At 41.3% G+C, this 20,897-nt stretch overlaps 1 protein-coding gene across 1 annotated transcript in view; it reads right to left on the bottom strand.

Moving 5' to 3' along the window:
* Cubn (cubilin) overlaps positions 1-20,275 on the bottom strand; it is a 222,434-nt gene extending 202,159 nt beyond the window's left edge. The window contains exons 1-8 of the mRNA XM_021155681.3: positions 20,008-20,275; positions 19,488-19,617; positions 18,382-18,477; positions 17,802-17,840; positions 15,201-15,302; positions 14,485-14,588; positions 1,091-1,217; positions 78-240 (exon numbers count right to left, since the gene is read on the bottom strand). Of these exons, the coding sequence (XP_021011340.1) occupies positions 78-240; positions 1,091-1,217; positions 14,485-14,588; positions 15,201-15,302; positions 17,802-17,840; positions 18,382-18,477; positions 19,488-19,617; positions 20,008-20,120 (874 nt within the window). The 5' untranslated portion in view covers positions 20,121-20,275. The remainder of the gene's footprint in view (positions 1-77; positions 241-1,090; positions 1,218-14,484; positions 14,589-15,200; positions 15,303-17,801; positions 17,841-18,381; positions 18,478-19,487; positions 19,618-20,007) is intronic.
* Positions 20,276-20,897: the final 622 nt, after the last annotated feature.

Below are 20,897 nucleotides of genomic sequence, written 5' to 3'. Positions count from 1 at the left end.
TCAGTGGTAGAGGGAAGTTGATTCTGGTACCTTGTCTGTATGGTATTCAAGCCTAGCATGTGTCCCTAAGGAGGTACCTGTTGGGCAGGCCCCACAGTAGAAGGAACCCTGTGTATTGAAACACTGTGCCTGTTCTGAACACGGTGAAGGCTGGAGGCTGCATTCATCTTTGTCCTCTGTGCAGGAGATACCATTTGGCAGCGTTGTCCACCCAGCATCACAGATACAGTTAAATCTCGGCTGAAAGGAAAACAATAAAGTAAATAAAGGCTATGGGGAAGAGGAGAGGAAAAGATCTGAATATCTCACCAAACCCTGAACTGGTTAAAGTCATTCAAACGTTCATTTGCATCAGGTCAGTTGAGTGGATTCTCTTTCTCTTCCCATATGATTTAAACATTTAGACTAGACCATGGAAAAGGAACATCTTTATTTCAGGATAAAAGGATCCTATAATTTATCCCAAAGATGCCCAGGAAAGAGTAACAGTAATCAAGAGCTGTAATTATAGTCAGTGGACTCAGCCAGCTATGTAGTTAAAGGGTAAACACCCAACTAGGTACAGACTTCGGACAATCGTTTCCTTCTTAAAAATCTCTTCTCTCCACTCCTTCCTCTCACTCCTACTGCTAGAAGGGACTGTGTTCAATTACTTAAAAATCCTTAAAAATTAATTCAGAATAACTAAAATTCTTGTAACATCAAACTAGCCAGACTACCCTGTTAGGCATCTAGGACCCAGAGCTGAGAGGAAGACTGGAGAGCTAGATTCACAAAGTGTGCCCTTCACAGGGACGCAAGGCCTGAAAAATCCAGACATGAGATGCTGTTGACAAAACAGAGCCTGTAATGTTTCTGTGTCTTGTCACTGTTAAGCATACAGGCCAGGAGACCACGCCTCACAGTTTTCTGAATCCAGTTTTCTGTATGAGTTATCTCCCCCTTTGCTTGTGTGTGTCCTACCAAGAAATGGAGGGGACTTCACCTCTACAGTCACTTGTAGCAGCACAGTGATGGTCTAGAGTCAGCATCAGCATAGGGAGTGTGTAACACTGGTTTCCACAAGAAGCACTGAGGGGAAGGGACCCACCTGTCCATGATAAACTCGCTGTAAATCCTCGCAGATGCCATGCTTACAGAGCTGCTTAGAGCCCTGTTCACAGTCATTATATTTGGATGCACACTGAGGTCCGTACGTATCAGGCGTGCAGTCACATCTGTTGGTTACACAAGAGCACAAGCTCAGGGTTTGCAGTTTTAGTACCAGACTCTGTCCATTGGCATCCATAAAAGGTATCCATCAGTGAAAACCAATAATGTTAATAATAAACCAGCCAAGCAGTTTTGTCAGCTGCAACCTTAGAACAAAATTCCCCAGTTCTCCTCCAAGCAGTGTACCGAGTGATCGTGTTATCTTTGCAAATCAATTGTCAGAGAATCATGATTCAATGTTTTATAGGACTAGGGCAATAAATTCTTTTGATCTCAGTCATCAAATAGTACTGTCAAAAGTCAGGTGTCTATAAATCCTGGGTGATGGAGTTTATTCAAGAAGGGAAAAGGGAGATCAGCAAGTTCACTGCATTCATCCTATAGTAGCTGTGAAGAAGCACAGGTGATGGTCTCTGCCAGGGGCCTCTCTATTGCAGAGGAAATATGTATTCTTTCAGGAAGAGATGTTGTCCATAGTGGGGACATTTCCTTCACAGTCATACTTTAATGCATAACAAAATATAATCATCATACGGTTCCTAAATACTAAGAGATGCACTACCACTAGAAAATGTGAGGTAAACAAAAATCAAATAGGGGAAGTTTGTTTACTTGTGACTTTTTAAGTTGCTGGCTTAGCTGTATTTCTGCAAAGCATAGGAAAGGGATCTTGTAAGGTTGAGAGATGTGGTGGGGATGAAGGACTCACAAAGGCTAAGTGTGAGCACATCCTAGAGAGTGAAAAAGCCAAGCACAGAGGTCATGGTTAGACCCCAGCAGAGATTCATCCCAAAGGGAACTGAATGTCAGCGCTAATGCCAGAGGAGGACGAGGGAGAATCTGGAGAACACGTCTGTCTCTCATGTCGGGACCTTGAGCTACTTCCTGAGGCTCCTAGAAAGGAAGACTTGCTACCAAGTAGAAAGGTTGTTGTAGAAATATGCGTTCAGTACCAGGAGCTCAGCTAATAATCACAGATGTCAAAATGTGATAGTGCAAGAAGTGAGTTTGAAAACAATCAAGGCGTGTCAGGGCTGGACCGAGAAACAATTGCTGGGGTGATACCCAGAGTCACTTCCAAGTAAAAAGAGTTCAATGTGTATTGCCAGAAATGGAGAGGACAGATATGGAAAACCACAATCTATGCACTACCATTTAGAGCTGCCAGACTTACCAACTTAGAATACAGGGGACACAGTTAAATTTCTATCTCAGGCAAATGAATACTTGTAAAATATGTAAGTATGTTCCATGTAATTTATAGCACTACTATGTAATTATAGAAAAGTTATTTAATTAATAAATTGTGTCTATGAGCATTCCAAGATTTCTTTACTCATTAAAACCAGGTCATGAATTAATAATAATTAGTAATTAGACTTAGATTTGATGTTCGCTCCCTATCTAATAGCTACTCATCTTTTTCCATGCTTTCCCTTATGCCCTGTTATCTCTCCTCTTCACTATCTCATTCTTCTAGGGAAGCAAATTATACTCTTTGGGATTATCATATTTTTAAGCATTTCTTATACATATTTAAGCATTTGATTCATTGCTAAATATTTACTCTGTAAGTTTGACATGTAAAACAGAACAACTCAGAACCAATTATTACAAGTTTTTCTAAATGCATTTTCCATGCAAGGACTATTAGGGTATTTGGGAACCCCTGGGACAAAGTGATGAAAGTTTAAATCCTGAACAGATGCACTAACCATTCACCTCTGACAAGGTACTGACTCATGATGCCTCATCCAAAGGTCTTTCTCTTGAGGAAGTACTCAGAAGTATGTTTCTCTAATAGCTAAATACTTAACCACTGGAAAATTACTTATGATGTCAGAGTAGATTGGGGTCAAGTGTCTGAGGGCAACCCTCTCTCCTTAGCTCTCACTTACTTCTTCCTAGCCATTGTCACCTGGAGCTGAGTGGACATACATCTTATAGTCTTTCAAACAATATGCAAAGTAGACTTCTTTCACTTACATTTAAATATTAAAGGAAGGAGAAAAGGAAGAAGAAGAGGAGGAAGAAGAGGAAGAGGAGGAGGAGGAAAAAAGGAGGAAGAAAAACAACACTCTGTTGAGCCAGAATCAGAAGAAGGAGGAAAAGAACAAGAAGAAAAACAACAACAAGGAGGAGGAGAAGGAGGAAGAGGAGGCAGAAGGGGAGGAGAGAAGAAGGACAAAGAGGAGGAGGAGAAGAAGGAGAAGGAGGAGGAGGAGAAGGAGAAGAAGAAGGAGGAGGAGAAGGAGAAGAAGAAGAAGAACAACAACAACAACAACAAAAATAACGAGAAGAACAAGAACAAGAAGGAGAAGAAGAACAAGAGCAAGAAGGAGAAGAAGAACAAGAGCAAGAAGGAGAAGGAGAATGAGGAGAAGGAGAAGAAGAACAAGAAGAAGGAGAAATGGAGGAGGAGGAAGAGGAGTGAGGAGGAGGGGAAAGAGAAGGAGGAAGAGAAAATAAAACAAACAAGTAAACTATAGCCTTTCTTGCTATGATCTTCAAAAGCAAATGTTTTCATCATATTTTACAGGAATGCAGCAAATAAGATTGCCTACAGCCACAGAACCAATGTGTGAGAGAAGATGAAGAGAAACCCAGGTCTGCTTTACTCAGCTGCATTATTTTCCTGTGTTAGATTTCTGTTCTCAAGAGTAAAGTGAGTATGAAAAGTTTCCATGGGCTTTATAATATAATAGCATTTGTATGTGAAATATGTTTTCAAAGTGACTCAGTATGGCTTTTAAAGGAATAAATATTTATGAAGCAATAATAAAAGGTATATGTTTTTTAAACTACCTTAGTAGTATTCCTGCCTTTGATAGTAATTCCTTTTAAATTTTATTTATTATGTATGTATGTGTATGCATGATATGTAGGTTGGTGTGTGGATATGTTCATACCACAGTGTGTGTGTTGAAGTCAGGAGTCAGCTCTCTCCTACCATAGGATCCAGGGATCCTATTAGGTCACTGAATTTTTGCAACAAGTGTGTTCACCTGCTGATCCATCTCTCAAGCTCTTGGTTACTAGTTTTTGTTTTTTTAAAACAAACAAACAAACAAACAAACAAACAAAAAGCCACCTTGTTATTGTTGGTTTTATCCTAGTAGAATGAAACTAGGCTTTCGGTCTTCAGAAACTGCACTTGTCAATTGAGAAGACACTGAAATATCCTTCCATAGTCCTAGTTAATTTGTCTTAGAGTCCATGGCTCAATATCAGTATATTGGATAACTGAAAAGAATTAATAAATGTAATACCTAACTAGCATGAATGCCTAACAGAATTATCTTCACTACTTCAGCTTTGCAATGCTTTAAATTCCACAAATGATATGAAGATAGCATAAGATGTACCAAGTCAGCATTGTGTGCCTGGGAATAAACACAGCTTGTTTACTTCCTAGAAAGCCTTGTAGGTTCTCACTCTAAGTACATGTACCACCCAGGGGTGGCAAAGCCAGACCCCAAGAGCTATCTTACATACAAATCAGGAGACAATCAGAAGCAACATTTACAATGATTAGGAGACAATAATACCGAGAAGAGAAAACTGCTTTTCTGTTGGCTCTCATGGCAGCTGGAGGCAAAACCTCAGGAATTAGTTGAAGCAGGTGAAAGTTTACCCTGTCCTATACCCATCACTCTAAAGAAGAAACTTTTCCAAAGTGGGGTGGGGGAACAAAAGAAAAGAAATTGCCGAGTTAGGGAAGCAGAAACCGGCCTGAGTAGGGCCACAGGCCTCATCCGGCCGGATCAGCGCCAGGGTAGCGGGAGCGCAGGGTTGCCTGACACCCGCCAGCTACCCACGACCCCCGCCACAGGATTTTGGGACTGCTGGTGAGTGGAACACAGCTTCTGATCCAGTCCAATCACGCGGGACCTGAGACTGCTCTGGTTGGGGAGAGAGAAATCCGGCCTACATAGGGCCACAACCCTCTTCCGGTCAGAAAAGCACCGGGGCAGCTGGGGCACAGGGTCGGCTGACACTCGCCAGCTACCCACAACACCCGCCACAGGATCTTAAGACTTCTGGTGAGTGGAGCACAGCTTCTGCTCCAATCCAATTGCATGGGACCTGAGACTGCATTAGTTAGGGAAGCAGAAACCGGCCTGAGTAGGGCCACAGGCCTCATCCGGCCGGATCAGCGTCGGGGTAGCGGGAGAGCAGGGTTGCCTGACACCCGCCAGCTACCCACGACCCCCGCCGCAGGATTTTGGGACTGCTGGTGAGTGGAACACAGCTTCTGCTCCAATCTTTAAACAGTGACAACGATAACAACTAACCCCAGAGATTACCAGATGGCGAAAGGTAAACGTAATAATCTTACTAACAGAAACCACGACCACTCACCATCATCAGAACCCAGCACCCCCACTTCGCCCAGTCCAGGGCACCCCAACACACCGGAAAAGCTAGACACGGATTTAAAAGCATATCTCCTGATGATGATAGAGGACTTCAAGAAGGACTTTAATAACACACTTAAAGAAATGCAGGAGAACACTGCTAAACAGGCAGAAGACAATAAAGAGGAAGCACAAAAATCCCTTAAAGAATTGCAGGAGAACACAGCTAAAGAGTTACAAATCCTTAAAGAAAAACAGGATAACATAATCAAACAGGTAGAAATCCTTACAGAAAAACAGGAAAACACATCCAAACAGATGATGGAAATGAACAAAACCATACTAGACCTAAAAAGGGAAGTAGACACAATAAAGAAAACCCAAAATGAGGCAACACTGGAGATAGAAACCCTAGGAAAGAAATCTGGAACCATAGATACGAGCATCAGCAACAGAATACAAGAGATGGAAGAGAGAATCTCAGGTGCAGAAGATTCCATAGAGAACATCGGCACAACAATCAAGGAAAATGTAAAATGCAAAAAGATCCTAACTCAAAACATCCAAGAAATACAGGACGCAATGAGAAGACCAAACCTACGGATAATAGGAGTGGATGAGAATGAAGATTTTCAACTCAAAGGACCAGCAAACATCTTCAACAAAATTATAGAAGAAAACTTCCCAAATCTAAAGAAAGAGATGCCCATGAACATACAAGAAGCCTACAGAACTCCAAATAGACTGGACCAGAAAAGAAATACCTCCCGACACATTATAATCAGAACAACAAATGCTCTAAATAAAGATAGAATACTAAAAGCAGTAAGAGAAAAAGGCCAAGTAACATATAAAGGCAAGCCTATCAGAATTACACCAGATTTTTCACCAGAGACTATGAAAGCCAGAAGATCCTGGACGGATGTTATACAGACACTAAAAGAACACAAATTCCAGCCCAGGCTACTATACCCAGCCAAACTCTCAATTAACATAGATGGAGAAACCAAAGTATTCCACGACAAAACCAAATTCACACATTATCTCTCCACGAATCCAGCCCTTCAAAGGATAATAACAGAAAAAAACCAATACAAGGACAGGAACCACGCCCTAGAGACAACAAGAAGGTAATCCCTCAACAAACCTAAAAGAAGACAGCCACAAGAACAGAATGCCAACTTTAACAACAATAATAACAGGAAACAACAATTACTTTTCCTTAATATCTCTTAATATCAATGGACTCAACTCCCCGATAAAAAGACATAGACTAACAAACTGGCTACACAAACAAGACCCAACATTTTGCTGCTTACAGGAAACTCATCTCAGAGAAAAGGATAGACACTACCTCAGAATGAAAGGCTGGAAAACAATTTTCCAAGCAAATGGCATGAAGAAACAAGCTGGAGTAGCCATTCTAATATCTGATAAGATTGACTTCCAACCCAAAGTCATTAAAAAAGACAGGGAGGGACACTTCATACTCATCAAAGGTAAAATCCTCCAAGAGGAACTATCAATCCTGAATATCTATGCTCCAAATACAAAGGCAGCCACATTCATTAAAGAAACTTTAGTAAATCTCAAAGCACACATTGCACCTCATACAATAATAGTGGGAGACTTCAACACACCACTTTCACCAATGGACAGATCATGGAAACAGAAACTAAACAGGGACACAGTGAAACTAAGAGAAATTATGAATCAAATGGATCTGGCAGATATCTACAGAACATTCTATCCTAAAACAAAAGGATATACCTTCTTCTCAGCACCTCATGGTACCTTCTCCAAAATTGACCACATAATTGGTCACAAAACAGGCCTCAACAGATACAAAAATATTGAAATTGTCCCATGCATCCTATCAGATCACCATGGACTAAGGCTGATCTTCAATAACAAAATAAATAATAGAAAGCCAACCTTCACGTGGAAACTGAACAACACTCTTCTCAATGATACCTTGGTCAAGGAAGGAATAAAGAAAGAAATTAAGGACTTTTTAGAGTTCAATGAAAATGAAGCCACAACATACCCAAACTTATGGGACGCAATGAAAGCATTTCTAAGAGGAAAACTCATAGCTCTCAGTGCCTCCAAAAGGAAACTAGAGAGAGCACACATTAGCAGCTTGACAACACACCTAAAAGCACTAGAACAAAAGGAAGCAAATTCACCCAAGAGGAGTAGACGGCAGGAAATAATCAAACTCAGGGGTGAAATCAACCAAGTGGAAACAAGAAAAACTATTCAAAGAATCAACCAATCAAGGAGCTGGTTCTTTGAGAAAATCAACAAGATAGATAAACCCTTAGCCAGACTCACTAGAGGGCACAGGGAAAGCATCCTAATTAACAAAATCAGAAATGAAAAAGGAGACATAACAACAGATCCTGAAGACATCCAAAACACCATCAGATCCTTCTACCAAAGGCTATACTCAACAAAACTGGAGAACCTGGATGAAATGGACAAGTTCCTAGACAGATACCAGGTACCAAAGTTGAATCAAGATCAGGTTAATGATCTAAACAGCCCTATATCCCCCAAAGAAATAGAAGCAGTCATTAATAGTCTCCCAACTAAAAAAAGCCCAGGACCAGATGGGTTTAGTGCAGAGTTCTATCAGACCTTCAAAGAAGATCTAATCCCAGTTCTTCACAAACTATTCCACAAAATAGAAACAGAAGGTACTCTACCCAACTCATTCTATGAAGCCACAATTACTCTGATACCTAAACCACAAAAAGACCCAACAAAGATAGAAAACTTCAGACCAATATCCCTTATGAATATTGATGCAAAATCCTCAATAAAGTTCTTGCTAACCGAATCCAAGAACACATCAAAACAATCATCCATCCTGACCAAGTAGGTTTCATCCCAGGGATGCAGGGATGGTTCAATATACGGAAATCCATCAACGTAATCCAGTATATAAACAAACTCAAAGACAAAAACCACATGGTCATCTCGTTAGATGCGGAAAAAGCATTTGACAAGATCCAACACCCATTCATGATAAAAGTCTTGGAAAGATCAGGAATTCAAGGCCCATACCTAAACATGATAAAAGCAATCTACAGCAAACCAGTAGCCAACATCAAAGTAAATGGTGAGAAGCTTGAAGCAATCCCTCTAAAATCAGGGACTAGACAAGGCTGTCCACTTTCTCCATACCTATTCAACATTGTACTTGAAGTCCTAGCCAGAGCAATTCGACAACAAAAGGAGATCAAAGGGATACAAATTGGAAAAGATGAAGTCAAAATATCACTCTTTGCAGATGATATGATAGTATATATAAGTGACCCTAAAAATTCCACCAGAGAACTCCTAAGCCTGATAAACAGCTTCGGTGAAGTAGCTGGATATAAAATTAACTCAAACAAATCAATGGCCTTTCTCTACACAAAGAATAAACAGGCCGAGAAGGAAATTAGGGAAACAACACCCTTCTCAATAGTCACAAATAATATAAAATATCTTGGCGTGACTCTAACTAAGGAAGTGAAAGATCTGTATAATAAAAACTTCAAGTCTCTGAAGAAAGAAATTCTAGAAGATCTCAGAAGATGGAAAGATCTCCCATGCTCATGGATTGGCAGGATCAACATTGTAAAAATGGCTATCTTGCCAAAAGCAATCTACAGATTCAATGCAATCCCCATCAAAATTCCAAATCAATTCTTCAACGAATTAGAAAGTGCAATCTGCAAATTCATCTGGAATAACAAAAAACCTAGGATAGCAAAAACTCTTCTCAAGGATAAAAGAACCTCTGGTGGAATCACCATGCCGGACCTAAAGCTCTACTACAGAGCAATTGTGATAAAAACCGCATGGTACTGGTATAGTGACAGACAAATAGACCAATGGAATAGAATTGAAGACCCAGAAATGAACCCACACACCTACGGTCACTTGATCTTCGACAAGGGAGCTAAAAACATCCAGTGGAAGAAAGACAGCATTTTCAACCAATGATGCTGGCACAACTGGTTGTTAACATGTAGAAGAATGCAAATCGATCCATTCCTATCTCCTTGTACTAAGGTCAAGTCTAAGTGGATCAAGGAACTTCACATAAAACCAGAGACACTGAAACTTATAGAGGAGAAAGTGGGGAAAAGCCTTGAAGATATGGGCACAGGGGAAAAATTCCTGAATAGAACAGTAATGGCTTGTGCTGTAAGATCGAGAATTGACAAGTGGGACCTCATGAAACTACAAAGCTTCTGCAAGGCTAAAGACACCATCAATAAGACAAAAAAACCACCAACAGATTGGGAAAGGATCTTCACCTATCCTAAATCAGATAAGGGACTAATATCCAATATATATAAAGAACTAAAGAAGGTGGACTCCAGAAAGTCAAATAACCCCATTAAAAAATGGGGCTCAGAACTGAACAAAGAATTCTCACCTGAGGTATACCGAATGGCAGAGAAGCACCTGAAAAAATGTTCAACATCCTTAATCATCAGGGAAATGCAAATCAAAACAACCCTGAGATTCCACCTCACACCAGTCAGAATGGCTAAGATCAAAAATTCAGGTGACAGCAGATGCTGGCGAGGATGTAGAGAAAGAGGAACACTCCTCCATTGTTGGTGGGATTGCAAGCTTGTACAACCACTCTGGAAATCAGTCTGGCGGTTCCTCAGAAAATTGGACATAGTACTACCGGAGGATCCAGCAATACCTCTCCTGGGCATATATCCAGAAGATGTCCCAACCGGTAAAAAGGACACATGCTCCACTATGTTCATAGCAGCCCTATTTATAATAGCCAGAAGCTGGAAAGAACCCAGATGTCCCTCAACAGAGGAATGGATACAGAAATTATGGTACATTTACACAATGGAGTACTACTCAGCTATTAAAAAGAATGAATTTATGAAATTCCTAGCCAAATGGATGGACCTGGAGGGCATCATCTTGAGTGAAGTAACACAATCACAAAAGAACTCACACAATATGTATTCACTGATAAGTGGATATTAGCCCAAAACTTAGGATACCCAAGATATAAGATACAATTTGCTAAACGCATGAAACTCAAGAAGAATGAAGACCAAAGTGTGGACACTGTGCCCCTTCTTAGAATTGGGAACAAAACACCCAGGGAAGGAGTTACAGAGACAAAGTTCGTAGCTGTGATGAAAGGATGGACCATTTAGAGACTGCCGTATCCAGGGATCCATCCCATAATCAGCTTCTAAACGCTGACACCATTGCATACACTAGCAAGATTTTGCTGAAAGGACCCAAATATAGCTGTCCCTTGTGAGACGATGCCGGGGCCTAGCAAAAGCAGGAGTGGATGTTCACAGTCAGCTATTGGATGTATCACAGGGCTCCCAATGGAGAAGCTAGAGAAAGTACCCAAGGAGCTAAAGGGATCTGCAACCCTATTGTTGGAACAACATGATGTACTAACCAGAACCCCGGAGCTCTTGTCTCTAGCTGCATATGTATCGAAAGATGGCCTAGTCGGCCATCAATGGAAAGAGAGGCCCATTGGACTTGCAAACTTTATATGCCCCAATATAGGGGAATGCCAGGGCCAAAAGAATGGGAATGGGTGGGTAGGGAAGTGGGGGGCGCTATGGGGGACTTTTGGGATAGCATTGGAAATGTAATTGAGGAAAATATGTAATAAAAATATTAAAAATCAAAAAAAAAGAAAAGAAATTGCCAATAAAACAAGGATCCCAACTAATAGTACTTACATGATGCCTCATCTTCTCAAAGACATTCATAATTATGAATTGTTAAACTTGTGAAGAAAGAATTCCATGTCCCCCAACTAAGCTGACTCACAGAATTTTCTAATAGCTTGCCATACCCACACATTGCTAACTCAGATCATTCAACAGCAGCTCATGATTTCCTTATTAACTCCATGGTTCAGTTTCCCAAAGGAGCTTCTGAACCCAGTGAAACTACTGGTAATTAAGCATTTTCACTTCACAGACTTAACAGAATTCCAGAAATGGTTTAAATGCTCAGTATTTTATTACATATATTCTCACAAAGCAAAAACTAAATTTTATGCTAATGAGCAATATATATTTTATTTCATCCCTTCAAGATGTTGAGGGTGGATAATGGCTTAGCCAGTGAATTGCTTGTCTTGTAAGTGTGAAGACAAGAGCTCAATGCCCAGAACCCATTGAAAAAGGAGAGAGGGAAAAAAGGTCTAGGCACTGTGGCTTACACTAATAATCTTGGTAATGGAACGTCAGGGAGAGGAGGGCCCCTGGGTCTGGCTGGCCAGTCAGCCTGGTCTACTTGGCACTTTCCAGACCAATGGGAGACTGTCTAAAAACCAAGCTGAGGGGCTAGAAGTGTGTAGGCAGTTAAAGGCACGTGCTGCCTTTCCAGGGTACCTGGGTGTGGTTCCCAGCACTCACAGGGCAGCTCACAACCATCTGTAACTCCAGGAAGTAAACACCTCTTCTCTCCTATGTGAGCACTAGGCATGCATGTGGTACACAGATATGCATGGAGGCAAAGCACTCAGACATATAAAATTTAAAAAATAATAAAAATTACAACAACAAAAACAACAAACAAAACCCAAGGTAGATGGCACCTGAGGAGAGACATCTGAGGTTGTTCCCTGGCTGCTACATACATGTGCATCCATGCACGAATACAGGAAAACGTACATATAGACACAAGTTCCTGGAATATACCTCAATTCATGTATTTAAGATGTATTCAACTTGCTGGGCGTGGTGGCTCACACCTTTAATCCCAGCACTTGGAGGCAGAGGCAGGCAGACTTCTGAGTTCGAGGCCAGCCTGGTCTACAAAGTGAGTTACAGGACAGCCAGGGCTACAGAGAAACCCTGTCTCGAAAAACCAAAAAAAAAAAAAAAGATGTACTCAACTTGGATTCTCCAGGCTACATAAACCATTTTCATACCAAGAAATTAAGAGTTAAATGCTCTGCTTTCAAATGTCCCCCAGTAAATCTATAAGGGCAGCATCTAGAAACAACCAGGAGCCAAGAGTTAGCAGAAATCCTTCTGCTTTCCTGTGCGTAGGGAACAAGAGCGAGTTCAGTCCTGTCTTGTAAGGGTATGCTACCTCCCTCCGAGAAACAACACTGTCTCTCCCTCTCTCCTTCTTCCTCTCCCTTCTTGTGTGTGTATCTCACATCCTTGACATGCAATGAAGAGTTGTGAATTGTGAATGCTACAGGTCCCTCCCCCCTTCCCCCTTTTATAGGGTAAGTATGAAAAATAATGCTAGAAAACCAATAGCAAGGCTTATATGAACGGCTCCTCTTTGACCCACACCACCACAGATTTACTGGCATAGAATGCACCAACAGGTGGTGAGATAAGAAATATTGGAATGATATCTAACCTCCAGGACATTACTAGATACTGTGGAGGCAAGCAATCAAATGTGCTAGGAGTCAGTTTGGGACACTTGTCACTGATATCTCCAGTTGGACACTCTGATTGATAAATGGCCATAAACAGAAACCATGCGATAATGCTTTCAAGGGAATGAAAGTCAGCTGGAGCCAGACTGTGACTGGCAGCAATGTCACTGGGCATGGTTTCAATTAGATACAAAGTCTGAACAGTAAAGCCCTCAAAAAGTTCACTGGTTGTCCTTCAAAGCTATGGCTTTTACTAATGACTCCAATCACTATGCCCCATGACCAGGCCTCTCAGAGAACATAGTATTAGACATAAGGGAGAGGTGGCCATTTGGGGTTGTGCACAATAATTGAATTTATAAACATGCGTAGTAGAAGTTTGCCTGAGTCAAATTTATTAACCTAGAGTGAATCAAAGTATTAAAGCTCAGAACAAAGGAACTATGGTTCCTTCTTGAGAAAGTATGTTAAAAGATGACAGGGTTAAAGCAAAATTATTACACTCATTTCTGCAGGGCACTGCTACAAGACACCAGAGGCGTGAGGAAGGGAACAAATAAACCGCCCTTTAATCAAGTTAGATTATTCTGCTGAGCAATGAGGAAGTCGTGCGGTAGCAAAACTGGCTTTTTAATCCTTATGGGGCCTTGGAACACAGGCAGGTAGCCAAAATCTAGCAAAAGATGCTGTTAAGTTCCTCGCAAAAATTATTTTAAGAAACTCTACACTAGTAAATCTGCCAATGATCAAGCATAAACTTCCTGACTTGATTATCAGAATGTGCATCGGAGGCAGCAGCTGGCTTTACTGACCAACACTGCTGAAGTCCAGTGGGAAGACAGAGGCTTTGTGGTATCTAGTTCAGTTTAAGGGACGGTTTCCTGGGCAAGACTATAGGTGGGATGAGGTTATCGGAAGATGCCATGAGTGCATCATTTGATCAAAATGAGTCTGTAAAGGGACAAGCTGCATGGGGCATTATGGCTGCTGGGACCTTATGGCTAATTGAGAATGCAGTGTATTAACTGGGTCTCTGAATGTTCTTTCAATCTTTGTTGTTTTGGTCAACATTCTTTCACAGTGTGAATGAAGTGCCCATATTGCAACTGTAAGCATGCTAGTATATGAAATTAGCATAGCACTGGGACACAGGGATGGTGGCCTGTGCCTGCGCCACATAATTTCATCCCATAGCTGCTCTTTAAGAATCTGATTCTTGCTCAGGCATCAACTCAGCTTGCACCACGTTTTCTGATCACTCTGTGACAGTCATGCTGGCCTTCTCCTTCCTCAGAGATGCTGCTAAAATGACTTCTTCATGGGGTGAAAATTTGTATTTATTTGAGCAAAAAATATCTATGAATATGTTCAATAAAAGTCAGGTAGCCCCTATGGGTGCCTTAGTCTCCTGGTATTATAGACCGTCATTTGGATACTTGTAATGACTTGCTTTTCTTGTCCTCCAGAAATACACACAACATTTTAAAAAGAAGTTACCTGAAACTCCCCATGGTGTTCACACAAGTGGATCCACTCTGGCAGCCAAAGGGTGTTCCAGCATAAAGTACACACTCGTTAACATCCTCTGAGCAGAAGAGACCCTGCAGAGATGTAAAGAACCCAGTCAGGCACCATAGGACATGGGCATTTATGGAACAATATTTATACAATATATTTAATGACTTATATGTGGACAATAAGCCCTTGGTGAAAGCAAATACAATATTAATAATATTAATCTTGGGCTAAGATTCTTCTAGAACTCAGATCAGACCAGGAGCAAGATGCTCCTCACAGGAGTACATTGGTCAAGTGGTCACAAGAGAGAATCTTTACATAGATGAGTCCTTATTTCAAAAGGCTGCTATACTTGGGGGTGGTTACTTAGTGATTTTGTTGGTGTCAGTGTATGCAGTATTCTCACTGCTACTAAAAGAGAAGAGGGCAAGAATATTCACATATGCACTCCAAGACTCAGCCCATGCTTTCCAGTGCTGAACTACTCAAGCCAGTGCTAACAGAACGAACCATCATGGCCCAGGGTTTAAATCATCATCTCTGCCACTATTTGGCACAAGTCACTGTGACTCGTGAGACACAGAATCCTAGAAATTTTGGTGGATAATAGGTGTGTCTGAATGCATCCGAAGAAGCCATGGCTGGCTCCCTGCCAGCCGTTCTCTGATTTTTAAGTGAAAGCCTGAGTGACTCACCTTCCACTGTGAAGGGCAGATACAAATAAAGGAGTCATGCAGGTTGACACAGGTGCCGCCATTGTGGCAGGGATTGCTACTGCAAACTTTTCTCTCCACATTCTGAAAAAAAGGACAGGACAGTTAAGTCAGCGAGAGAATAGTGCTTGTCCTCAGTGCACAGTGAAGAGCGCTTCAGTTAGCCTGTGGGTTTCTCCTCACCTGTGAGGGCTTCCTCCAGAATTCCTCCAATGACTCTCTTCCCCCTTCTAGTCAATTCTCTTGTAAAAATTGCAATCATGCTCATTTTCCTTGACACCCTACATACTTTAGAGCATGGTTCATCTGAGAAACAAGTGCTACTAGACAGGAATAAAGATTTCTAGCACTGACTGCTCTTCCAGAGGTCCTGAGTTCAATTCCCATCAACCACATGGTAACAGGATCTGATGCCCTCTTCTGGTGTGTCTAAAGACAGCTACAGTGTACTCACATAAAATAAATAAATAAATAAATCTTAAAAGAGAGAGAGAGAGAAAGGAAGGAAGGAAGGAAGGAAGGAAGGAAGGAAGGAAGGGAGGGAGGGAGGAAGAAGTCTTCAAATGCGGGTATAAGAATGAATGTTGCTATTGCACTAAGAAAATGAAATGGAAATTTCCACTCTTTTGCCTAGTGGTCTTATTTCAGGTACCTCTAGATAAGCCTTTGAAAACGGATCATCTTTTATTACCACCCCTCCTGCCACTGGCTCAGATGACTGAACTCTTTTCTCTCCAAGCCCCTTTGTTTGAAATGGAGCCAGCAGATACACCTTTTGCCCTCTGCTCACCTGACTGCTTTTAGACCAGAACAGCAAACAGGGCTACCTTTGTCCACACAAACTGGGGAATCTCACCATTCGTCAGCTACCGGGCACTATTCTGTACAATTTGTAAAGATTTGGGGGTGCAGAGGCAACAGTTTCATCGAGGGCAAGTGATGATGCAGTCAAGACATTTTAATGCATTGACCTTAGTCAAATCCTGTTTCAAACAGGGACAACGTGTTTTTTATATCCATACACATGTACCAACAAAGGCTCAGAGAAAACCAACTTAGTTCTGTGGACAAAATTCCGGTAGCTGACGAAGGGTGTGATCTCCAACTAGCCCAGTGCTGTTTACTGCAAAGCCCATTCTTTCTCTGCCCTGGTCATAAATCCCAGGACTATACTTGCATGTGTGTCTGTGAATTCTGCTTTCTTCCCTCCTATGATTTGTCTTTATGTCAGAACCACAATGAGTTATGTCCAGTAAAGGGCCAAAGGACATTATTAAGAACATTGGCCACAAAGTTTTGAGTTTTCTGGTGAATGAAAGCAGTTCAAAGCCATAGATTTGGGGGTTCTAGCAGGAACAAAAATTAGTTAGCAGTCAGGAGGAAGAGGAGGAGGGGGTGGCAGTGACTGTGCTGACCTCGTCCTGTCACCGAGCAGAAGGAAATTGACATTGGAAACCATTAAAACCTTGACCCAGACGATAGGGGAGAGAACAGCGGAAGCTCATTTTAATCGCAATCTCCGTTCTTGACCAGCCATGAAACTGGGAAGCACTGTAAGGAGTTTGAAAACCCCCATGATGCTTTGCTCCACAGCAGCCAGTTCTCTTTACATGTTCTCATGTGCTCAGCTATTCCCTGTTGATGTGAAAGCTGATGTACAATCTGTTTTCAAAATGATGAACAGAGATCAGAACTTGTTCATCAAACTTAATACCCACAGTAGGAGGTCAACCATTATGGAAATAAGTTGTAACTATTTGAGCAGATATTATTAACTGGGAATTGCAGAAACTTCATTCAGAATCATAAGTATTGGTACATTCTATACATTTCTTTGGGCAAAAGGGTTATGGTTTCAACCGAAGTTTTAGTCATTTGCCCACAAGGAAGGCGAAAAGCATAAATGAACACAGTCTTGCCTACACATAGCAAGGTTAGAGTGTATTTGCTCTGGGAAGTGTTTTAAGCTGAATTGCCAGCCAGTGCAGTTTTAAGGAACTGAGAACTCTGTACAGCCCCAGTATTCTGAGCTCAGCGTGGAGAGGCTATGTGGTTTTCTGAGACTCAGTTATTGATGCCAGCTGGGGGATCACTAGCTGACCAAACATACACAAGTAAAGCCACAGCAGGATGGCTAAAGGAGACAGTAAGGGGTGGGGCTTGAGGGCTGTGAACTCAGGTGTATAAGATCCTACATTCTTAGTGACCTTAGGGTGGCATACTGCCCTGGGTTTTCTCGTACATCCTAGGGGACGAAGGCGGGAACAGGAATCAAACAATGGAAAATCAAGTCCTTGGTATTGATTGACCGCTTAAAATGAAACTATTGACTCAATAATATTACTACTACTACTACTACTAATTATTATTATTATTATTATTATTATTATTATTATTTTAGGTTAATTCACACTATGTATATCAAGGTGGTCTGTAACTTGCTACGTACGGTAAGCTGGATTCAAACTCTCAATCCTCCTGGTTCGGCCTCCTGAGTACTAGGTTTACAGAGGAACAACAGCCATATTTACCTTAGAAATGTTGCTTACATATTTTCGGTGACTATCCATCCGTAGAACTTACCTGCTGTAAGCTTTGAAAATCTCTCTCAAGATCCACGAGCTGTAGCAGCGGGGAAGAAAATGCACCAATTACGGAGCGCAGAGACTGTCACGTGATGTTACCCGCTGCTATGCTGCTCTTTTAGGGACTCATTTTGCTTGGTTGGTTTTCATTCATTATTTTCCCCCTCCTTATTCCCCTCCCTTCTGGGGTTTCTTTCTACCTGTAAATTTTTAAAGGTCTTAAAAAAAGAAGTTCAGCCCACTGATAAGCTGACTCTCTGTTTCCTTCACAAGGAGATTACAGCACAAAGACAGTGATAACCCCCCCTCAGTCTGCAAGGAAGATGCTATCAGGACTTGAACAAAGCCAAGTCTTGGGCAAGGGAGATGCTATCAGAACTTGAACAAAGCCTTGCCGTAGTGCTTACTGCCTTCTGCCACTACCACTCCCTAGCCTCCATTACAGCTATGCCACTTGACCCCAAAGTTCACAATGTAACAATAAACAGTTAAAGACAAAAGAGCTCACTACGTACAAAGTTGGATTGAGAAGAACTCGTTTGCTCTTACCATGAACGCAATGCGTATGTCAACCTTACCTTCGAGTTAAGTTGGTGGACTTGACTGAGTATATTTTGAGGAAGACCAGTTGTATTCTTTTTTAAATCTATAATATCATCTTTGTTTCTCTGGATCTAATATTTTAAAAAGAAAAGAAAAAGAATAACAATATGGAAAAATATTTCCATCTTACAGGAGCAAGCACTAAAGCCTCGTTATTATAAATTCAAAACATGTGGCAAAGCTCAGTTGACTCTTCTAGAGCTACAATGACTTTTGTATATGTATTTTCCCATAATGTAATAACATTTTAGAGTGCATATTAAGAAGTGTGGTAGTCTTGGGCTATAGCTCAATGAGAGAGAGCATGACAACGATATAATTTAAAACTTTCTCCATTCAACCCCTAGTAACACAAAAATGTATGGTTTTGAATGAGACCTTTTGAATTTTAAATCTTTCCCCAATTACTTATTGGCTATTTTGGGGCATTAAGTATTTGCCCACTTTGTAACTCATAAGTGGAATAATAATCAACACTTTCATGGGGGAGTCCTGAGAGTCAAGCAATATAACACACAAGTGCATGACCCAGCCGCAGCACGTGATGTTATTAATGCTGAGTATGGAAAGCATTCAATAAAGTATTAGAGTAACTGACTACTCTGCTATGGCAATAGTGCTGCAGAACACATCTGTGCCTGCTCTGGTTCTCCCTTTTCCCTCCCTGCAGAACACATCTGTGCTTGCTCTGGTCCCCTCCTTACTTCCTCTCTGGTAGAGGAGCTCTGACTTTCTGGCTCTTCTCTGAATGGTGAAATCTGTCCCTAAGCAATGAGCCTCCTCTTCTGGCATTGACCCCTCTCTCCTCACCATGAAGTCTTTGTAAGGCTTCTTTTTCTCATTACAGATGTTGTGAGCCACCATGTGGTTGCTGGGGTTTGAACTCAGGACCTCTGGAAGAGCAGTCAGTGCTCTTAACCACTGAGCCATCTCTCCAGCAAAAGGCTTCTTTTTAAGAACTGATCTTACGGTTGTGTTTTCTATGCTCAGGATTCAAGGTGCTGACTAATATTGAGCTGGTCAATTTAAGCTAGTATATATTGATTAACAAAGCAACATCTGTGTTTTCCCAGTGCATTACCTGGTGTAAACATTCGCCAAGGTCATCATCATTTAATTTGATTTTCCCCAGGGAACCAGTTCTAAATTCAATGTTTTGGGCAGAGCTTGTAAGAAACACTAAGTTTCCCTCCTCCGTAGTCATCCGAGGCCTACACAATTTGAGCAGAGAATTCATCAGTAATTAGCACATAGAATTTTAAATTTTAAACCAAGTTTCTTGCAGAATAATGACAGACTTGCTATACATATCCTCATGTCACACTCAATCCAACTAAACCATCTCTATTCATCTATCATTATTTCTCTGAGAATTTCTTAATGATATATTTCCCAGGAATTGCAGATGTGACTCACTCACAAGTGGACAAAGACCATTTGTAAATCAGAAAACAGTTCTTTATACCAGCCCAAATCTTTTCCCCAGTGGCTTTTTAACATCGCTGCTTTCCTTTAGAAACTTTGACTTCTCGTGTTATTTGTTACGCACAGCGAGGATAGACTCCAGTCCCTTAGCAGAAATAAGCCATGGTTATACTTACTGGTGGAGATCAGCAATCCTTTTCTGTAGCTTCCGCTCCGGCGTTCCAGTTTTGCCATCTAATCCGGGTACCATCAATAAAGTAACAAAACCCCAGAGAAAATGTGAGGCCATGCTCCTCAGCAGCCCCCAGCTCACCTAGCCGGCAAGAGGGCGACCACTCTGGCCAGCTGAGTCCAGAATTTGAGGGCTGCTTGCAGCCAGTTGCTCTTTAATCAGCAAAATATTCTTTAACTTTCCAGTCTTTCCAAGAAGGCTTAAGTTATTTTGTTCCTTCCTGAAGAATGTCAATGATCTTAGATCTCTAGCACTGTTCAACTTGTGAGGGGTCAAAATCTACCTTAAGTTATGCACAACTTAATCATTATTTGTTTAACCTTTGAAACAGTAACCAGCGGCTCCAGAATCATCCACTGAAGGAATCCTTGCTTAGGAGGCTCTCAGCTTTTGGTAAATAGTGCTGGAGAAATAGAATTTCTGCAAAAAAGTGATTTCTTTATCTCATACTATGCATAAAGCTTACTGCTAAGTGTTCTTCAGAGCCCCAAATTTAAGAAGAAGAAATTTAAGAAGAAATCGTGCCGGTGGATTTGCACTCATTTCTTGGCCCTGAACCACAAAAGTAGGAACAGTAAAACCAAAAAGAAACCAGGAGAAGGAGTCAGTGTCAAAATTCAAGAGGATTCAAAGGCAACTTCAGGGGATCAGCTTACATCAGTGGGGAGCCACAGGGAAGTGGCCCTGTGTTCCAGTAAGTAATCCTCACCATGTTCACCTAGGCAACCCTAATGAATCCCAGGAGGCCATACACGCACAAAGGCATGAAAAGAGTAAGAACTTTTTTTTTTTTTTTTTTGAAAGAAGGGGCTCAGAGAGAGCAGGGAGATGATA

The sequence above is a fragment of the Mus caroli genome, unplaced genomic scaffold (genome assembly GCF_978045245.1).
Source record: "Mus caroli unplaced genomic scaffold, Mus_caroli_1 scaffold_2, whole genome shotgun sequence".
In the NCBI taxonomy this organism is placed as follows: Eukaryota; Metazoa; Chordata; class Mammalia; order Rodentia; family Muridae; genus Mus; species Mus caroli.
The sequence above is the reverse complement of the archived record's forward strand: the minus strand, read 5'-3'. Positions and strand labels throughout refer to the sequence as shown.